The following is a 21,623-nucleotide window of genomic DNA, read 5'->3' as shown; positions in this document are numbered from 1 at the left end:
TATCCATGTCAATACCCACCCCCAATACCATGTGCTCTAATTTTGTTCACCAACCTCCCGTGTGGGACCTTATCAAAGGCTTTCTGAAAGTCGAGATACACTACATCCACTTCTCCTTCATCCATTTTACTTGTCACATCCTCAAAATATTCCAGAAGATGAGTCAAGCAGGATTTCCCCTTCATAAATCCATGCTGACTTGGACCAATCCTTTTACCGCTATCCAAATGGGCCATTATTACCTCTTTAATAATTGACTCCAGCATCTTACCCAACACCGATGTCAGCCTGACTGGTCTATAATTCCCCGTTTTCTCTCTCGCTCCTTTCTTGAAAAGTGGGATAGCATTAGCTACCCTCCAATCCACAGGAACTGATCCTGAATCTATTGGACATAGGAAAATGATCACCAATACGTACACGATTTCTTGAGCCACCTCCTTGAGTACCCTGGGATGCAGACCATCAGGCCCTGGGGATTTATCAGCCTTCAGTCCCATCAGTCTACCCAATACTATTTCTCACCTAATGCAAATTTCTTTCAGTTCCTCTGTCTCCCTTGATCCTCTGTCCACTAGTACATCTGGATCAATCCAGGTGGACAGAGGTTGAAAGCAGAGGGGTGGGAAATAAAATAAATGTGATCCGTATATCAACTATAGTAAAGGAATAGCCACAATTCAGAAAGGAAAAAGATCTATCAGAGGTACCTCTGACGAAAGTGTCATAATCAGAGCAAATGTAATGGAGATGTACATTGGAATGGTATCCATACAGGAGGCAAGGATGCTGTCCTTAATCATCCGTCCCTAATTGTCAAGAATTCATTGGCAGATCTGGACACTCCTATAGGTCACAATGGGTAAAGATAGTAGATTCACTTCCATTGGTGACAGTGGATTTTTATGGCAATCCAATAGCCCATGGTTACTGTTATTAATGGCAACTATTAATGAGCTTGCCGATTTATTAAATTGCATGAATATGGTAAAGCAGGCTGATAAAGCTGTGCATAAACCCATCTCTGGGGTTTTAATCTCATTTCACCGAATCAATGATCCAGAATTCTGGCTATATTAGTTCACTAAATTAAGCGCTACATCAGAGTAAATGCTAAGACGACAAGAGAAGTCTGATGCTGAGTATACTACAGCAAGTAGTATTCAGCACCTCCTGACTCTTTGTAGCTTTCCCACTATAAACATGGCAGAAGCTAGGATGTGATTGAATACTTGTCTGGATGAACACAGTTTCAACAGTACCTTCCATTCGGGACTAAACAGCCTACCTGATTAACGATGGCATGAAATGTTGATGTTGCCCGTTCCCAAGTCCCATGATTGTATGGAAGAAAAAGCCCTTTAAGATCAAACATAGCAATACTTTAAATGGGTGCTTTTTATACTCTCAAATTTAAGGTTTAATAAGTACAAGTGATTCACAGCGCTCATGCTGTTAAATTCATTTCCATAGGCTGGGTCTTTTCATTTGATTTAGAAGGAAAGCACCATTGAGAAACATTTAAAGGCTTCACCCATTGTCACAGACCCAAATTTACTTTGGACAAATTGTACAATTAAGGTGTCACTATCTAGGACTGTGTTTGCATTTCTAACATCACCATTTGGTTTAAACATTTCACACCTGCATCGATTTCTTGCAAATTAACCAGAAATGAAGCAGCTGCAGCACAGTAGGAGTTCAACTGAGTGCTAACATTATCCACAATTAACATAGAAAGAAAGCAACAAACTAGCAGGCAACAGAACCCGGAAGCAGCTGCTGCTTATCACCTTCAATCAATGAAAGTGTTAAATACAAAAAATTATTTTGAAATTATACAAATGTACACATAGGAATATAATAGTATTCAGGCTAGTCGTTGCATCCCCTCAATAAAAGGGGCATGTTTCACACATGAAAGAATCACTTAGGAAAGGTAACAAGCACAGCTGAAGCTTGAAGCTACCTTTTGTCTGGAAGGTCGATACTTGAAAACCATGCTGCAATCATTGTTGACTCACACATAGACATCTTCAAATCAAAGATCTTCTACCTAGTTGCCAACGCTGTACTACACCAGCTCTTGATAATAAAGGTCCACTAGACACATTGTGTGTGTCATAAGTGCTGGGGTCTGCCTAAGAAAAGAGCACTTTCAGGGAAGGAGTGAAGGAAAGTACACTGCACAGCCCATTATTATATATTAAAATTAAAACATTTGTGATTTTGGTTAAATATATGAAGCTGTCCATTTGATAATAAATGCTTTGTGCAGTGTAGGACTTAGGATGTGTACTTTTCAGGAACATAGTACAATATGTATGCATCAATAAATGTAGTGACTCAACAGATTTAGTTCCATGTCCTTATCCTCATCTTAAGAAGCTGATTTCTTACCCTTCCATTACTTAGTTTTACTTAAATTCATAATTCAAAGAAACACTGTAAGAAAATTTAACAATACTGTGATACATTAATAACATTACCCATAATTAAGAAGTATTAAGACATCCAAAAACAGATTAAGATTTCAAGATCAAGTTATTGTCACATGTACCAATTAAGGTACAGTGAAATTTGAATTACCATACAGCCATACTAAGTAAAAAGCACCAAGACACACAGCCACATAAAATGAAGTTCAACATTATTTTCAAAGCATAGATATTTGTATCTTGGATGTGGGTATCAGACATTGTTTCGGACAATATTATAACATCATTAGAGACCTATGTTATAACATCATTAGAGTCATTCAACACAAATTGGCCCTTCGCCACAACTCATCCATGCGGACCAAGGTACCCCTTTTAAGCTCGTCCCTTTTGGTCGCATTTGGCCCATGTCCCTCTGAACCTTCCTATCCATGTACCAGTTCAAGTGTCTTTTAAATCCGATTGTACTGCCTGCTCCAACTATCTCTTCTGGCAGCACATTCTATATACCCACAACCCTCTGAGTGAAAATGTTGTCCCTCAGGTTTCCATTAAATCTTATTCCTTTCGCCTTAAACCAATGTCTTCTGCTTCTTGATTCCTCTACCCTGAATAAAAGACTCACCCAAGATTGTGTACTCACCCAATTTTTCTCATGATTTTACATACCTTTATAAGATCACCCCTCAGCCTCCTGCGCTCCAATGCTAATTTCTTGTACAATTGTAACATAACGTCCTGCAGGTCCTGCAGAGAAATGACTCCATGGATCCTGTGGCGTGGTTCCCAGAGCAGACTGCCCAGCTTGTCTGGCGAAATGCCTCATCGCCAGAACTCACCAACAAGCACCAAGACCAGGCTTGGCTGGCGGTAAAGGGAGCCCTCCCAGTCAGATCCTTTCTGCACTGCCGGAACCTCACTACCAGCGCACGCTGCCCTCGTGACGGCTGCTATGGAGAGGAGACGGTTGCCCCCCTCTTCGCAGAGTGTGGATTTGCAAAGAGAGTATAGAGAGGTTTGCAAGGGTCCCTGGCACGATTTATTCCATTACAGAGAACTCTGTGATTTACGGACTGTTCCAGGGACGCATTCAGAGACTGATATCGAGTGCTGCTGGAAGGTCATCAACTCGGTGAAAGATGCTCTTTGGTCTGCCCGAGCTTTGTTGACCTCCCAGCGGAGCGAGATGTCCGTCGTGGAATGTTGCCGACTGGCCCACTGCAGACTGCAGGAGTACTGACGCACTGAAGCTTGATGCAGTCAACGCCAAGGCTCTGTGGGGGAAGGCCACAGTCTAGGGTCCTTCCGCTGCTGGACATGGGGGTAGGGTGTGGTGGAGACATCCCTCAAAATAAGGGAAGGGATTCCACACCAGTGGGCCACATGAGTGGCAAGGGTGGGGGGTAATTTTATGTAATTGGTGTATGAATACATGTATTGAATGTATGTATAGCCTCCGAGAATGTCGGGAGGAGTTTTGGAAGGAACATGTTTTGTATATATTTAGTTCTTGAATAAAGTATTTTTTGATTTAAAAAAAAAAAATAGCATCCCAACTTCTGTACTCAATACCCTGACTGATAAAGGTTAATGTACCAAAAGCCTTGTTTACCACCCTATCTACTTATGACACCACTTTAACTGTGTACTTGTACGCCTAGATTCCACTGTTCTACAACAGCCCCCAATGCCCTACTATTCACTGTGAAGGTTCCGCCCTAGTTTGATTTCCCAAAATGCACCACCTCGCACTTTACTGCATTAAACTCCATGAACCATTCCTAACTTGCCCTGAGAATGTCTCGGAGATGGTAGAAAAAAACGATTGACTTATGCAGATTGACAAATCACTAAAGATTGTGATGCAGGCTGGTGAAGTTGTGAAGAAATTAATTTTAAGATTGGGACCATGCCTTGGGGTAAAGAAATAAAAGATGCAGAAGTTGTAAAAAATATAAAATCTGGCTCTGGTTAACTTCATTCCAGAACTGAAAAAGTAGCCAGAAAACAGACAGAAACTTGGGGTTGCAAAGTAGGTCATTAATAAATCATTGAAGAATTTTAAAGTTACTTCTTTACCCTGAATGGAAAATATATATGCCTGTTCCCGCTAGTAAATAGTTGAGGGAAAGAGTATGGATGTCTTTCAGAGAAGCCTCAAAAGGGTATGAAGAGAATAGGGAATTAGAATTTTTGGCAGATGAAGTGATTTGGAATGCAGGTGTGGTGCATGAACATTGGTGCAGATCGCTTGAGCTGAATAATGGGTTTTTGTGCTGTAAGTTTGATGATGATACAATTATTAAATTACCAGATGTAACCCAAATTAACAAACCAGAGATACAAATTCAGGTCACAACAAGATTATTAGTTGAAAAACGAATGTTTTGTGATAACAGTACTGCATTATCACATCTAAGGCCCCTCTCGGTCATGGCTGACCATGGGTGATGCATCCTGATTGTTGGCTGCTTGCTCCAAACCTCGGCTAGAGCAGCGTCGATGTGTGGTCGGATTCAAGCCTGGGCGATGTCATATGAAGGACAGGCTGTTGCCCATGCAGCACGTCCCCCCCTCTCCACATCGCTGATCGATCCAAAGGAACAGCAGAACCGTTACAGTTTGGCGACAGCGCCATCGCAGGAGCTGCCAGAACAAGGTTGTAGACAACGACGAACTGCCTTAGGGACTCCAACTCCGAATTTTTCTTGTGGTTTATTCCTGGAGCCTTTTCCGTGACTGGATATGACCACAAGGCAGTGGAGGTTTTAGATCAGAGTTTTCACTCTCCTAGATGGACTGCCTTCCCAGGCTGACGAGTCTCATCTGCCCGAGACTCATGGGGGCGGGAGTGTCTACCTTCCCGTCTATAGCACCTGCCCACTGCAGCCTTCATCTGCCTTCCCAGCCGTTGTGACGCTCCATTAAAGTCAGCTATCATTCTCCGCCTGTTTCACCGTTGAGGTCTTGGTTGGATTGCTCTTTGTCAGCGACCTCCCCCTCGACCGTACCACCGTGGGTGACCCTATGAGGAGCATAGCTCCAGATGGCATCGCTCTCAGGATCTCAGGACCACACAAGCTACTCCACCACGGCAAGGTGACAATCCACGGAGAAGAATTATCACATCTACCCATTAACTAATACCCATTACTTAATGTCCATTATATAAAAGGGCCATTACAATCAGAAAAGATGACTCTAGGCCAACAGCAATCTGGTTGCCTCTTAACCATTCTCATGACTATTAACCTTGTATAATTAGACTTCCAGAGGGAGGAGGAGGCTGCAAGAGTATCCTCTACAGTTGCAGGTGTGTGTGAAGGTAGAGCTGTTGTCACCCCAAAGTGCAGAGTGGATGATTCATTTTGCATTGTCCTGTGACATTCAGCATCACAATTACATACTTACTCGCATATTATGACACAGAGGGAGACCATTTGGTCCAACAGGTCCTTTCCAGCTTCCAGTAGAACAGTACCAGGTATTGTATTTTCCTTGCATCTCCCTGAAACTCTGCAACGTATTCTCGCACAAAACTATTTGATTATTTTGCCATGTACACTTGCATTAATTTCCAGTGGCCAATTAATATGCCTGCATTGGATATGAAAGGCAAGCAAATCACCCAGGGGAAACCTTCGTGAGCAAAGGAAAAACATGCAAACTCCACATAGCCAGTAGCCTAGATGAGGATCAATCTTAGTTCATTTGAGCTTTTCGGCCTGTCCCACAGAAGCCAGCTTTCAGCCAATTCGATTCACTCCAAATGATGTTAAGAAACAGTGAAGGGAATGGGACCAGCACTGAAGTCCTGTATTCCAGTCCTGTATTCCTCGCCAGTCTATTCCAGTCCGGATAAAATGCTCGCATCTACCTGACAATGTGAAAAAATGGCCGGATATATCTTGTTCACAAAAGATTGGATAGATCTAATCCAATTGTTACCCAATGAACACTGTCCACCTTTGCTTTATAGCCCATTTTAGCATGCAAGCATTGCCACGATCCACCATGGTATCCATATCATTGTTTTGAGACCTCAACTTAGTCCAAAATTCCCTCTTGGCACTCATAATGCCTCTGTGAAGATCATAGATAAGTTTTTTCTTTTGCTCGGGATGGTTTGACTTGAATACTGCAGACTTGGACCACCAGGGAGTGGACCTTGCGGTTCAGCCATGGTTTTTGGTTCGGGAACACATGTTTTGTCTTCTTTCGTACACAGTCCTCTACCTACTTGCTGATAAAGTCTGTGACAGCAGTGACATATTCATGTAGATTATTGCAAATTAATTGAATACAGACCAGTTCCACCAACTCAAAGCAGTTGCAAAGGGTATCTGTTTCTTTGGACTAGCACTGCATGGCTTTCTGTACCGGATCCTCCGGCTTCAGTTTCTGCTTTGAGCAGGGTATAAGCAGGGAGTAAAAGCAAAGCCAGGTGATCAGATTTACCAAAGTGTCGTCTGGGAATAGAGCATTATGCATTTTTTTGGTTGTGTAACTGTGGTTGAGGGTATTTTTGGCCTCTGTTTGCACAGGAGGCATGCTGATAGTATTTTGGCAGCACACTATTGAGATTGGCCTGATTGAAGTCCCTGGCAATAATGAACAAGGTGTCAACTTAATTCGTATCAAGGCTATAGGTGACACAGTGCAGTTCCTCAAGTGTAAACTCAGCATCGGCCTTGGATGGGTTGTAGACTGCAATCAGAATAACCAAAGCGAATTCCCGCAGCAGGTAGGATGGACGACACTTTACTGTAAGATATTCCAGTTCCAGGGGGCAGGAGGCATTTTTGTCACCCAGTTCGGCCATAGAAGATACTCAAGACTATGCCAGAAGAAAGAGGATGTTGCATGAAGATGACAGAAATGATTTGATTGTTTCTGCAGATTCATAGTACCCGGCTAATTTCCCCAAAAAACCCAATTGCTGTTGCAGCTATTATATATGCTATTTTCTATTTTTCTAGATTCCCTGAAGCCAAATGTAGCAATGGCAGAGAGCTGAAAATTGGATCGGTATCTGAGTTACACCTCCCTTCTATCATTAATACTGTTGCAAAGGGAGACCAAAGGACATTACTTCCCAGGTGAACAAAAGGACAACATATTGGGCAGGGTGGAGGTATCATAATACACATCCCTACTTATTTTTCTGAGGAGAGATGAAGCAACAAAAACAATATAGCTCTTATTGTCTATCTGTCTGGCTAAAAAATATATATAGTGGTTGTGGTTCTTACTGCTGATGCCTACTTTAGTGTAATGCCTTTTATTCACATTCTTTTGAAATATTTTCCTCATTAAAAATAAATAATAAAGATGTCTTTCAAAATACCTGTAAAGTCATGAATATCAATATAATCTTGTTTTTTATTAGACGCTGAGGTGTAAGTTCTGGGCAAAAATGTTCTTTTAGACCACCCAGAAGCAGAGGTTTTGAACGTGTCAGAACATAATTGAAATTCTGGCAAATCCAGCGTTCACTGTTGGTGTGCTTTCTTGACAATCTGTTGATTGAAAAGCATGGCGAGACGGTGAAGTGAGTGAACTAAGTTGTTTGTTCTGTCAAGCTACTTAAAGGGTGAATATGTTTCAAATTGTTCAGAATTAGATCTACAAACCTGTGGGAAAATGTGCCATGAAACAATTATGAGAAACAAGAAAATGGCAACTATTTCAATTGTCTTTCCTTGATACAGTTTCATAGATGTTAGAGGCACAGACACAAGTCACTGAACAATTTCAATGAACAACTATCCTCAGCATTCTTAGGTCATAATTGGGTTGGTCACTTCTTGGATTGTCTTTGATGATACTTTATTTGTTTTGATTTTGAATTGAATTTTTTGGATGCAAGACTTGATCACAGACACACTTTTACCAGGTCTATTCTTTATCCATAAGAAATATAGCCCAAAATGACAAAACACCGAATGCAGATGTACCCCAGAACTTGTCTTTAAATTAATATACGCAATGTAAATTTAAAGGGCACTAGACGGGCATGGACCCGTTGAGTCCAATTCCCTTCTGCTGGCGTGGCAACTTTAGTTGGGTGCAAACCTCTCCTGTGGGCCCGGCAACCCTCCCCCAACTGACGATCCGTGGACCCGTTGTCGGCCGGGGAGTGTCCCCCGGGGCCGTGGGCGGGTGAGGGGGGAGAGGAAAGGGGAGAAGGAGCCACTCACCTCGGCCCCAGGAGGCCATCGCATCGGCCAAAGCGAGCCGTGGACCCGTTGGGTGGAAACCTCTCCTGCAGCGGCAGCTCGGCGGCGATGGCCATCTTCTTTGACCCTCTGCTGCCGTGCTGCACCACAGGAGGAAGGTCAGGATGGTCCTCCCGGCGGGGGGGGAGCACATTTATTAAAGTTTATTAAGTTAATTGTTTTTAAAATGTAACAAAACTTGATCAATCGAGACCGCAGGGGAATGGTGAGTAGGGTGGGCCTAAAATTGTTGCGCTATCGTGTATCATTTTGGCTGTATTTCGGGAACAAATCTAGAATATAGATTATTAATGAAAAACTGCTCGCAATTCCCATTTTTTGAGAGATAAATGCTTTACCTTTTCAAGTTGTCATTGAAAGAGTTGCTTTTTTATTTTGTTGGAATTCTCTTATTGAATCTGTGAAAATGGAAATACATTATAGTCTCAGTTTATTCAATTACTGTTGCATTACCATCAGCCTCCTACGTTTGTCACTGTCTGTTTTCATGTATGGAGCTGGTCATTGGAGATATTGCAATTTTATAATAAGAATCTTCCAGGAGAAAAAATAATACAGATTTGCAAACCATCGAGGATGCCAGCTAAAATTTAAGTATGGCAAACATCAGAAAACTTACTTTGCCATTCAAATATGAATCAGTGTTTGGAGCGTGGGCACTTTAGATGGTTAGAAAAGCACAAATCATCTCAATCTGTTTCCAAACTAGACTGATGAGATTAAAATTTCCAGATTCACAGTTTGAGTAATCCTAATTCAAATCTCCTAATTGGCCCACATTCACAGATCCATATCCCATAATTCAGTATTGATTGACATTGTAAGTCTCAATCAAAGAGTTCAGAAGAAGATCAAGAGTGTAAAAAATAAAAATGTCCAGCTGACTAAAAATGGAACTGTCGTAGATAAACACAGCAAGGCCCAACTCATACTTGCCGATCAAAATGTCCATCTAAGCTAGTCTCATTTCCCTGCATTTGGCCCAAATCTCACTAAATATTTTTAATCCTTTACCATATACTTAACCATGCTACATTTGATCTGAAATTATCCAACACTGACCTGGTGCAAGACATGTCCATAAAACAGAAAAGTTGCCGATTGAGGGCAGGGCTACCCTTCTTTCTTTATCTTTTGGTGTATTGTATAAATCTTTTGCTGAATTATATCCATGTTCTTTAGAAACTGGTTTAACTGATTCTTTATTTGCTTCACAGTAATGTCCACTCACCTGAAAGTGTGAGGAATATAGGTTGGGGGAACTGGGGCGTACACCAAATGCTGGGTGAAAAGTATACATATCAGAATAATTTTTTCAAACAGACGGTTGAGAATCTTTGGCATTTTGTACACCAGACAGTCACTGACTATGTTCAAGATATATATCAATATATTTTGAGCTGTTCAGAGAATCAAGCGATACGGGATTAGTGCAGAATGGAGGCGTTAATGTAGAAGATCAACCATGATACTGAATGGTGGAGCAATCATGACGACTGAATGGTCTACTTTGTTTCTTATAACACTTATTAAATGTGCAGAGAAATAACATTAATGGAATGATCTGTGAATATTGACATCTGTGAATATTGTATTTATGCGAAATTTATGAATCAAGTGTATTTTTGGGAAATCCTCAAAGGAAAGTTGGTGTCCTGCTTATGTAATGCGAATTTTAAGTGGAACGAAGTGCCTTATTGTAAATTATATTTGGCTGCCGTGTATTATATATTTTGTAGATGTTATGAATAAGTTATTTAATTAATTGAAAGGCACAGCATGGAAACAGGCCCTTCAGCCCACCAAGTCCTCGCTGACCATCAATGACCTGTTCTCATTTGTTCTAAGTTATCCCACTGTCACATCCACTCCCTACACACTAGGGGCAATTTGCAAAGGCCAATTAATCTACAAGTCCACATGTCTTTGGGATGTGGGAGGAAATCAAAGCACCTGGAGGAAACCCATGCAGTCACAGGGAGAATCTGCAAACACCATCAGCATCAGACAGCACCCAAAGTCATATTGAGCTCTACCAGCTGTGTCACTGTGCCAACCATGACCAGTTTATGTTTTGGTAATTTAAATAAAATATGCTTTCAAAGCACAGTAATGCATCCTCTGAGCTGAAGTAGATAGCACAAAGGCTCTTTCGGGAAAATATCATAATCTGCCTCCCCTCCCCCTTCCCCCTTACGTCGTACATCAAGGGTATGAAAGCTGTGTAAGGACCTTACCTCAGATGATGTGTTGAGAAAATATAGAAAAGGAAAAATGTATATGATATAAACGTTATTATTAAGTGGAATGATATATCTTATACCGAGAATGGTGGTAATATGAATGCTGTTTAATATAAATTTGCTAATTTTATAAAATGTAAATTTAGTAAGTGATACGCTTATTTGTAATATCTCCGGTTCAGTGAGATTCATGGTTACAAAAGCCTTTGATAACATGGTATTCGATGTTCTATCACAAATTTGTAATTGAAATTATTTTGCCAATATGGGACTAATTCCAGCAATCTACAGTGTAAGATCTGCAGAATGCACTACCAATATAAAGATAACCGGTTTTCCAGCAAGGACATTTCATGTGTAATAAGATAAATATAATTGAACAATAAATATTGACTGGTTTTCTCATATGTTTGCAATTTTTTAATTTCAGCAATCCTATGCACCAGCTCCCCACCCTATGGCTCCTCCCAGTCCGAGCACAAACAGCAGCAACAACAGCAGCAACAACAGTGGTGGCGAGCAGCTGAGTAAGACAAATCTGTACATTAGGGGCCTTCCACCAGGCACGACCGACCAGGATCTTATCAAGCTCTGCCAGCCGTAAGTGGCTTCATTCACTTCCTTTATTCTTGAAGATTATTTTCAAGGAAGCAGATATGTCCTTCATCTAAAGAAAACATATGGGATACCGTCATTTATTTTTCCACCCAAGGTTATTGTTTAGAGCTCAGTAATGACTATCACCTTCTGCCTCAAATGTGTCAAATATGAAATATTTCCTCATTTAATGCCTGCATGTTTGAACATCTACCATTGACATGGAAATGTTAAAATGTATTTCTGGTTACAATCACCTATTTCCTCGGGGCTTTGAGGAATATACATTGATGTGCAGTTTTTTTGGATTTTACTGAATTGGCGTTGCTTCATTTGTTGATCAGTTAGAAATTAATATATGCAATTCATTGCATGTATAGAAATAAAACCAAGATTTTGCTAGAAATACTCAGCTATCTAGATAGCACCTATTTATGAGATTTGGGGGGGGAGGGTTATTGTGCCAAAAAACATTCCAAATAAAATAAAATTTAAGATGCAAACAAAGAAGGTTAGGAAGGAAAGAACAGAAAGAAGGGCTTGTGCTTGGATGGAGAGAAAGTGAATTTTAAAATGATAATCAAAGCAAAAGGGATTGTAATAGGAGTAATAAGAAAACAAAATACTATCTGAAATAGTTGAATATCATGTTGAATCTCAGAAGCAGAAATGAGGAATCACAGATCATTACAGATCAGGTGTCCATTTGGACCACTGAGATGTACTGGCTCTGGGTAAGAGATATCTGACTTGGAATCTTTGTTCTCCCTCTCCCCACAAGTCTGCAGAGAAGATAGGTATTTCTTATTCTTTGTAACGGTGTAAAACACTGAGAGCCAGGGTAGGAGTGTGATGGATAATTTAAATTCAAATTCCACTTTGTATTCCCAATCCTACTTTGGTGTCTCTGGCCTCTGCCTCCTGCACAAATCCCCCCAAAAAATGGGAGTAATATCAACTGGTTATAAGGCAACTTGGAATCATCTGGTCTCAACATTGGGTTTGATAATTTAAAAAAATTTGAAGAAAGCTGATGGAATGTTTAAGTGAAGAACTCAACTGCTACCAATTGAACCAAAAGCCATGCAATGCACATGTTCCTCTAGTTGGATAAGTCTGCCAAATAAATACTGAGCCATTTGTGCTAATAGTGCATTGACAATTTGATAAATTAACTTCACAAGAGTTAGATCACAATAATTGCCCTGTGAATTTCACATTTAGACATAAGAATGGTTCTTCACCATTGACCAAAACAGCTGCTGATAGTTGCAGTTCTGAATTTAAGAAATGGATGGGGAATTGAAACTATTGTGATGAACTCTACGATTAAATAGCCTATTGATTTTCTCTACCATGGAGTATAAATAAATAATGGCCATTTGTACAAAAGACATTCTGGCCTTCCAACACAGTGAGGAGGGACTGGAGGAGACTCACTGTGATGGATGTTTCTTTTTGTTTGGTGTTAGTTGTGATTGTATGTGTTATTGCATTTTTATTGATTAATCTTATTGGTCTTATTGTTCAACTGCGGGTAATGTTTCATTTTACTACACATTTATGTGTATGTAACAAATAAACGACTATTGACTAAAAAATTGACTAAAATAACATGGATGCCAAACCCTAAAAAGGTCAGTGTTTGCCTTTAAAGAGAGACTCGCAGTTATATTGCACCTTATCATTATTTGACAAACTTAGAATACATTATTTCAAAGTAAGTTGTAGGCTGACATGTTATACATTCTGGATATAATAGCAACACCTAGATAAATGGCCAGTTCATAGTTTTCTGACCATGTTAGTTGAAGAAGGTGGACGTGGGTTGAATTCTTCTCTGGCTTTTCAGTTTTTGGTTACAAAGTACCTTATGAACGTTAAAATCAATTTGAAAGGACTGGTAAATGGGGCTTTGATTGTCTCATCCTAAAATCCTCCATTGAAAGAAATACTCCTGTCAACTTGCCTTATCTGCTAAACTCTCAACAATGAGAATGATAACATTGGAATCATATGACACTTTTGTTCAGTAAAAAAATGTGATTGTTAATCTGACTTCCTTGTACTATTCTGGAAATTCTAATATTGGAAAATGCAGTTAATTCACTTTCCAAATAGAACTTCTTGTCACCTTATGGCAGACTGCTTTTAAAAGAAAAATTTGAATCAGAATGATCAAGCAAGCTCTCTTAACCATACAATTTAACAGTTATTATTTTAATAACAGAAAAATATATTTATAAACTGATTATATATATATATATAGGTCTTGCAAATAAAGCTAATAATATTTTCACATGTGAGGCTGTGTTATTCTTTCTTTTACATAGCACAGGGCAAACAGTCTGTCATGTTTTTAGATGACAAGTTTCCGTCTCTCTTCACTTAATTTCCTACATTGTCTTTGAAGTCATGTGTGAGTGTTTTAAGTTCAAAGAGGTTCTGGTGAGATGTTTAACTTCAATACAAAATTATAGTCTTCAGAGAAGCTCTTTCACAATGACATAGATTACATGTAATAACAGGCCTTGGAATGAATGTACAAACACTTCTGAGTCTTTTATCTATTGAAGGTCTCCCTTGTGCACTGTGATAATTCAGATTGTCACGAAAATAACACAAAACTATCAAGATTTTTTCAGGATTATTGCAAAGGAAGTTGTCTACCTTTGTGCTGTAGAATCAAAATATTTTTTTCAGCAATTAAGCTCACCTGCAGACCTGAAGCAACATGGAAACCAAGATTAAATGCCCCTTCTCATTATACTAGAATGAGAATCAGCAGCTGAAATGGAAGTCACAAGTCTAGTACAAATGCTCCTTTCACATTGTTTATAATTTATTTCTCCAACTGCCATGTCTATTCCATTGCCCTGAATGTAAAACAGAATTCATATTTCAGGTTGGGGGCCCTTCTTCAAGTCTCTTCTTTAATGTTTTATAACTTTGTTTCTCCTCTCACAGACACTGCATGAACTGCTGCTGGTTTCCAGCATATTTGCTTTTTCATCATGTTTCCAGCTTCTGCAGTTATTTTTAATTTCCTATCTGCCAAATCTCAAATACGTTCTATTTTACCCACTAGGGAGGCACTGTTTAGTCATAGAGTAATACAGTACAGAAATGGGCCCTTTGGGCCAAGTCGTCCATCCTGACCAAGATGCAACATACAAGTTAGTCACATTTTCCCGCATGTGGCCAATATCCATCTAAACTTATCCTGTCCAATGTTTTGTCTGCGTTTTTTGAATCCTGTTATAATACCTGTCTAAACTATCTCTTTTGGCAGCTCGTTCCATATACCCACCATGCAGTGAATGAAAACATTGCCCCTCTTACCTTGAACCTTTTGACCTCTTGTTCTTGATTCCCCTACCCTGGATAAAAGACTCTGTGCATTTGCTCTATCTATTCCCTTCATGGCTTTATACACTATAAGATTACCCCTCAGCCTCCTGCACTCCAAGGAAAAAAGTACTAGCTGCCAACCTTTCCCTATAGTTCAGGCAACTTGAGTCTGGCAACATCCTTGTAAACCTTCTCTGCATTTTTTTTCATTTTAACAACATCCTTCCTCTTGCAGGCTGATCAAAACTGAACACAATACTCCAAATGCGGCATCACTATGGTCTTGTACAACTGTAACATAACATCCCAACTTCTATACTCAATACCTTGACTGATGAAGACCAGCGTACCAAAGCTTTCTTTCCCAGCTTATCTACAAGTGATGTGCTTTCAGGAAACTGTATAGTGGTCCTCCAAGATTCCTCTGCTCTACAACATGCCCTAAGAACTTTCCATGCACTGTGAAAAATACAACACCTTGCATTTATCTACATTAAACTCAATTAGCCATTCCGCAGCCCACTTGACCAGCTAATGTTGTGGATTTTGATAATTGAGTCATCATTAAATAAGGGTAAGTTGCCAGAAGATAGGAGGCTAGCAAATGTTGTGCCTGTATTTAAGAAGGACTGCAGGGAAAAGCCGGGGAATTACAGGCCTGTGAGCAACATCTGTGGTCGGAATGTTACTCGAGAGTATTCTGATAAGATATACATGCATTTAGATAGACAATGGATGATTGGGGATAGTCACCATGGTTTTGTATGTAGGAGAGTGGATCTCAGAAACCTAATTGAGATTTTTGAAGATCAAAAAGGTTGATGAGGGCAGAGCTGTAGACGTATATCTGGATTTCAGCAAGGCATTTGACAATGTTCTGCATGGACGGCTGCTCTGCAAGATTAAATCGCATGGGCTCCAAGGAAAATAGATGACTGGATAGAAAATTGGCTTCATGGAAGGAAGCAGAGGGTGATGGTGGACGGTTGATTTTCAGACTGGAGGTTTGTGACTAGTGGTGTACCTCAGTGTTTGGTGCTGGGCCTATTGATGTTACATAGAAACATAGAAAATAGGTGCAGGAGGAGCCATTTGGCACTTCATGCCAGCACCGCCATTCATTGTGATCATGGCTGATTATCTACAATCAGTAACCTGCGCATGCCTTCTCCTCATATCCCTTGATTCCAGTAGCCCCTAGAGCTCTATCTGACTCTCTTTTTAAATTCATCCAGTGAATTGGCCTCCACTGCCTTCTGTGGCAGAGAATTCCACAAATTCACAACTCTCTGGGTGAAAATGTTTCTTATCAACTCAGTTTTAAATGGCCTCCCCTTTATTCTTAAATTGTGTCCTCTAGTTCTGGACTCCCCCAACATTGGGAATATTTTTCCTGCATCTTGCTTGTCTAGTCCTTTTATAATTTTATACATCTCTATAAGATCCCCTCTCATCCAACTAAACTCCAGTGAACACAAGCCCAGTCTTTCCAATCTTTCCTCATATGACAGTCCCTCCATCCCAGGGATTAACCTTGTGAACCTATGCTGCACTGCCTCAATAACAAGGACTTCCTCAAATTAGGAGACCAAAACTGCACACAATACTCCAGATGTGGTCTCACCAGGGCCTTATACAACTGCAGAAGGACTTCTTTGCTCCTGTATTCAAATCCTCTCGTTATGAAGACCAACATGCCATTAGCTTTCTTCACTGCCTGCTGTACCTGCACGCTTACTTTCAGTGACTGGTGTACACCAAGGTCTTGTTGCACTTCCCCTTACCTAATCAGACACCATTGAGATAATAATCTGTCTCCTTATTTTTGCCACCAAAGTGGATAACCTCACATTTATCTACATTATACTGCATCTGCCATGCATCTGCCCACTCACTCAACCTGTCCAAGTCACACTGCAACCTCCTAACATCCTCTTCACAGTTCACACTGCCACCCAGCTTTGCGTCATCTGCAAACTTGCTGATATTACTTCTAATTCCATCATCCAAATCATTAATATATGGCACTCCACTCTCCACTGCCTGCCATTCAGAAAAGGACCTGTTTATTCCTACTTTTTGCTTCCTGTCTGACAACCAATTCTCTATCCATGTCAATACCCTACCCCACTACCATGTGCTCTAATTTTGCTCACCAACCTCCCGTGTGGGACCTCATCAAAGGCTTTCTGAAAGTCTAGCTACACTACATCCACTGGCTCTCCTTCATCCATTTTACTTGTCAAATTCCAGAAGATTAGTCAAGCAGGATTTTCCCTTCATAAATCCATGCTGACTTGGACCAATCCTTTTAATGTTATCCAAATGTGCCGTTATTACTTCTTTAATAATTGACTACAGCATCTTCCCCACTACCAATGTCTAACTGATCTATAATTCCCCGTTTTATCTCTCGCTCCTTTCTTGAAAAGTGGGATAACATTCGCTACCCTCCAATCCACAGGAACTGATCCTGAATCTATTGAACTTTAGAAAATGATCACCAATGCGTTCACGATTTCTTGAGCCACCTCCTCGAGTACACTGGGATGCAGACCATCAGGCCCTGGGGATTTATCAGCCTTCAGTCATATCTGTCTACCCAATACTACTTTGTCATCTATATCAATGATTTGGATGAGAATGTACAAGCAATGATTAGTAAGTTTGCAGATGACACTAAAATGAGTGGTATTGTAGATAGCGAAGATGGTTGTCAAAAATTGCAGCCGGATCTTGATCTGTTGGGCAGGTGGGCTGAGAATGGTTGACGGAGTTTAATACAGAGAAGTGCGAGGTGTTGCATTTTGGGAAGTCAAAACACGACCTGAGCTGTAGAGAGAGGTTGAGTAGGCTAGGACTGTTCCTAGGAGTGCAGGAGGATGAGAGGTGATCTTATAGAAGTGTATAAGTTCATGAGATGAATAAATAGGATAACTGCACAGATTATTTTACCCATAGTAGGGGAATCAAGAAACAGAAAACATAGGTTTAAATTGAGGGGGGAAAGATTTAGTGGGAACCTGAGGGGCAACTTTTTAACACAAAAGTTAGTGGGTATATGGAACGAGCTGCCCTAGGAAGTAGTTGAAGCAGGTACTGTCACAATGTTTAAGAGACATTTAGACAGGTACATGGATAGGATATGTTTTGAGGGATATGGGTCAACTTTTGGAAGGTGGGACTAGTGTTGATCAGGTCATGTTGATCAACATGGGCAAGTGAAGAGCCTGTTTCCATGCTGTATAACTTATGATTCCATGACCATCTTCACTGGTAACAATACCACCTATTTTAACGTCATCTGCAAACTTACTAATCATGTCTTGTACATTAATAATAATAATAATAATACATTTTATTTATATAGCGCTTTTCATATACTCAAAGACGCTTTACAGAGATTTTGAGAACATAGGGAAATTAATAAATAGATAAATAAGTAAATAAATAAATGAACAGAGAAAGGAGACAGTAGGTGAGGTGACCTTGAGTGGTTGAAGGCAGTGCTGAACAGGTGAGACTTCAGCGATGTTTTGAATGTGGTGAGTGTGGGGGAGTCTCTAACGGTTTGGGGTAGTGAGTTCCATAGGGTGGGAGCAGCGATGGAGATGAGCAGCATTCTCATCCAAACCGTTAATGTAAACCACAAACAGCAATGGGCCCAGCACCTATCTCTGAGGCACACAAGTAACAGGCCTCTAGTCCAATAAACAACCTTCCACCCCCCCCCCCCCTTCCTTCCATGAAGCCAATTCTATATCCAGTTATCTAGCTCTCCCTGTATTCAATGTGGTCAAACTGTTCAAAGCAATCTACTATATGGAACTTTATCGAAGTCTATGCTGAAGTGATCACAGTTCTAGAAATCAGCCAAAGGCATCACAGCACAGTTTATCTGGGAATTTATCTGCCTTCCGTTTACCTAACACCATTTTCTGACTAATGTGGAGTCCCTTCAGTTCCTCCCTCCCACTTGATCTTCGGTCCCCTAGAATTTCTGGGAGATTGTTTGTGTCTTCCTTAGTGAAGACAGAACCAAAGTACTCGTTTAACTGTTCTGCCATTCAATCCATCTTTATCATCTTGCTTTGCTGTTTTTCAGTTAGTTCTACCCCTCTGCTCTTTCTCCAACCTATCCAAGTCACTGCAGCCTCATAGCATCCTCCTCGCAGCTCACACTGTCACCCATCTTTGTGTCATCTGCAAACTTAGAGATGTTACTTTTATTTCCCTCGTCTAAATCGTTAATATATATTGTAAACAACTGGAGTCCCTGCACCGAGCCTTGTGGCACCCCACTAGTAACTGCCTGAAATTCTGAAAAGGACCCGTTAATTCCTACTCTTTGCTTCCTGTCTGCCAACCAGTTCTCTATCCATGTCAATACCCCACTCCCAATACCATGTGCTCTAATTTTGCACACAAATCTCTTTGGTGGGACCTTGTCAAAGGCTTTTTGAAAGTCCAGATACACCACATCCACTGGCTCTCCCTTATCCATTCTACTTGCTACATCCTCAAAAAATTCCAAAACATTAGTCAAGCATGATTACCCCTTCATAAATCCATGCTGACTTTGACCAATCTCGTCACTGCTTTCCAGATGCACTGGTATAACATCTTTAATAATTGACTCCAGCATCTTCCCCACTACCGATGTAAGGCTAACGTCTATAATTCCCCGTTTTCTCTCTCCCTTTTTCTTAAAAAGTTGAGTTACTTTGGCTACCCTCCAGTCCGCAGGAACTGATCCAGAGTCGAGAGAACATTGGAAAATGATCGGCAATGCATCCACGATTTCTAGGGCCACCTCCTTGAGTACTCTGGGATGCAGACCATCTGGCCCTGGGAATTTATCTGCCTTCCGTTTACCTAACACCATTTTCTGACTAATGTGGAGTCCCTTCAGTTCCTCCCTCCCACTTGATCTTCGGTCCCCTAGATTTTCTGGGAGATTGTTTGTGTCTTCCTTAGTGAAGACAGAACCAAAGTACTCGTTTAACTGTTCTGCCATTCCCTTGTTTCCCATTATAAATTCACCTGTCTCTGACTGTAAGGGACCTTCGGCTTCACTAAGCTTTTCCTTTTTACATATCTATAGAAACATTTACTGTCAGTTTTTATATTTCCCGCAAGCTTCCTTTCATGCTCTTTTTTCCCCCTCTTAATTAATCCCTTTGTCCTCCTTGGTTGCGTTCTAAATTTCTCCAGTCCTCTGGTTTGCCGCTTCTTTGGGCCAATTTATATGCCTCCTCCTTGGTTTTAACACTATCCTTGACTTCTCTCATCAGCTACAGTTGAGCTGCCTTCCCAATTTTATTTTTTCACCAGGGATAAACAATTTCTGGAGTTCATCCATGTGTTCTTTAAATCTTCGCCATTGCATCTCTACTTTAAGTATAATTTGCCAGTCTATCCTAGCCAATTCCCATCTCATACTTTCAAAGTCTCCTTTATTCAAATTCAGGACCCTAGTCTCTGAATTAACCATGTCACTCTCCATCCTAATGCAGAATTCCACCATATTATGGTCACAGTTGCCGAAGGGGCCTTGCACAACAATGATTAAATGGAGGAGTAGACTTGTTGGGCAGAATAACCTAATTCTTCTCCTTTGACTGATGAACTTATGAAAACCCACAGTATGTAGTGCAACCAAAACAAAGTCCAGAATATATATTTTGCTGTGGTTGGGTTGTGGTTAGGATAGTGCAGTGCGGTCCAAGACCAAGGTGGGATGAAGTTTTTCTTGAACATAGGCTGCCTAATGTATCCGACTGAGGCAACATCGAAGCATTAATACTGGGGATGTTTGCCTGGCAGAGGACGTTGACTTTAATTTGCTGTCCTTTGTAAATTTGGAGGATTTTGTGCAGAATATCAGGTGAGAGGTTTTGTATGTGACCTTTCATATCAAACTTTGTTTTGTTAAAAGAGAATTGAATGCTCCCTTATTATTTGTGGCCTGTTAAGCAAATTGTGGGGCTATGGTTTAGTTTTAAAACAGGTGAGAACAGTGGGAAAAGAAAACAATGAATATATTTCTTCATGACAAGGCGATCAAGAAATTTCAAAAAAGGCAGGAACAGGGCATCGATTGATGATCAGGTATGATTGCATTGAATGGTGGAGTGGGCCAGCAGGGCTGAATGACATAGTTCTGATTCCATTTTCTATGTTTGTAAGATGGCTAATTGTTACACTGGTGTGATCTTTGAACTTTGTCAGCCAGCTGGCATACAATTTACCCAATACAAATGGCAGAACATTCTGTGACCTAGTTATGAATTGTTGAAGATTTATATGCAGTACATGAACAAAATTCCCAATCCATGCATCACATTTTAACATGTGGGTGCAAGGATTTAGTTAATTGACATTTGCATTTTTTAAAGATAATTTTGCTTTGATGTGCTAGAGTATCGTGATCCCGTAGGATGGGTATGGTGACTTGTCTTAGATCTGCAGAAGCGGTGCAGGGGATTGGTGTTTATGATGGGTAACATCTTTTGGAATGTAATATATCTTTTGGAGTTGACCTTATTTTTATGATTGGAACCTGACATAATTTTGTCCTCCCTATTTTACTCTGCATTCTACTTCAACTAATTTTCCACGAGCATCTTAGGATATGGTTATGCAAGGCCTTGTGTGTCACTATTTTTTTGTGCAAGCTGTTTGGGTTCTGTGCCTGGACGAGAAACCACCCCCGCAATTGATGAAGAAACTGTTCACAAATGACATAGCTGCAA

At 40.5% G+C, this 21,623-nt stretch overlaps 1 protein-coding gene across 6 annotated transcripts in view; it reads left to right on the top strand.

The window, feature by feature from the left end:
• LOC144605442 (RNA-binding motif, single-stranded-interacting protein 3) overlaps positions 1-21,623 on the top strand; it is a 1,037,045-nt gene that overhangs the window by 572,377 nt on the left and 443,045 nt on the right. For all 6 annotated transcript variants that reach the window (XM_078420726.1, XM_078420737.1, XM_078420711.1 and 3 more), the window contains one exon: positions 11,351-11,520. In XM_078420726.1, coding sequence (XP_078276852.1) covers positions 11,351-11,520 — 170 coding nt within the window. The remainder of the gene's footprint in view (positions 1-11,350; positions 11,521-21,623) is intronic.

This window comes from Rhinoraja longicauda, chromosome 2 (genome assembly GCF_053455715.1).
Source record: "Rhinoraja longicauda isolate Sanriku21f chromosome 2, sRhiLon1.1, whole genome shotgun sequence".
Classification (NCBI taxonomy): domain Eukaryota; kingdom Metazoa; phylum Chordata; class Chondrichthyes; order Rajiformes; family Arhynchobatidae; genus Rhinoraja; species Rhinoraja longicauda.
The sequence above is the reverse complement of the archived record's forward strand: the minus strand, read 5'-3'. Positions and strand labels throughout refer to the sequence as shown.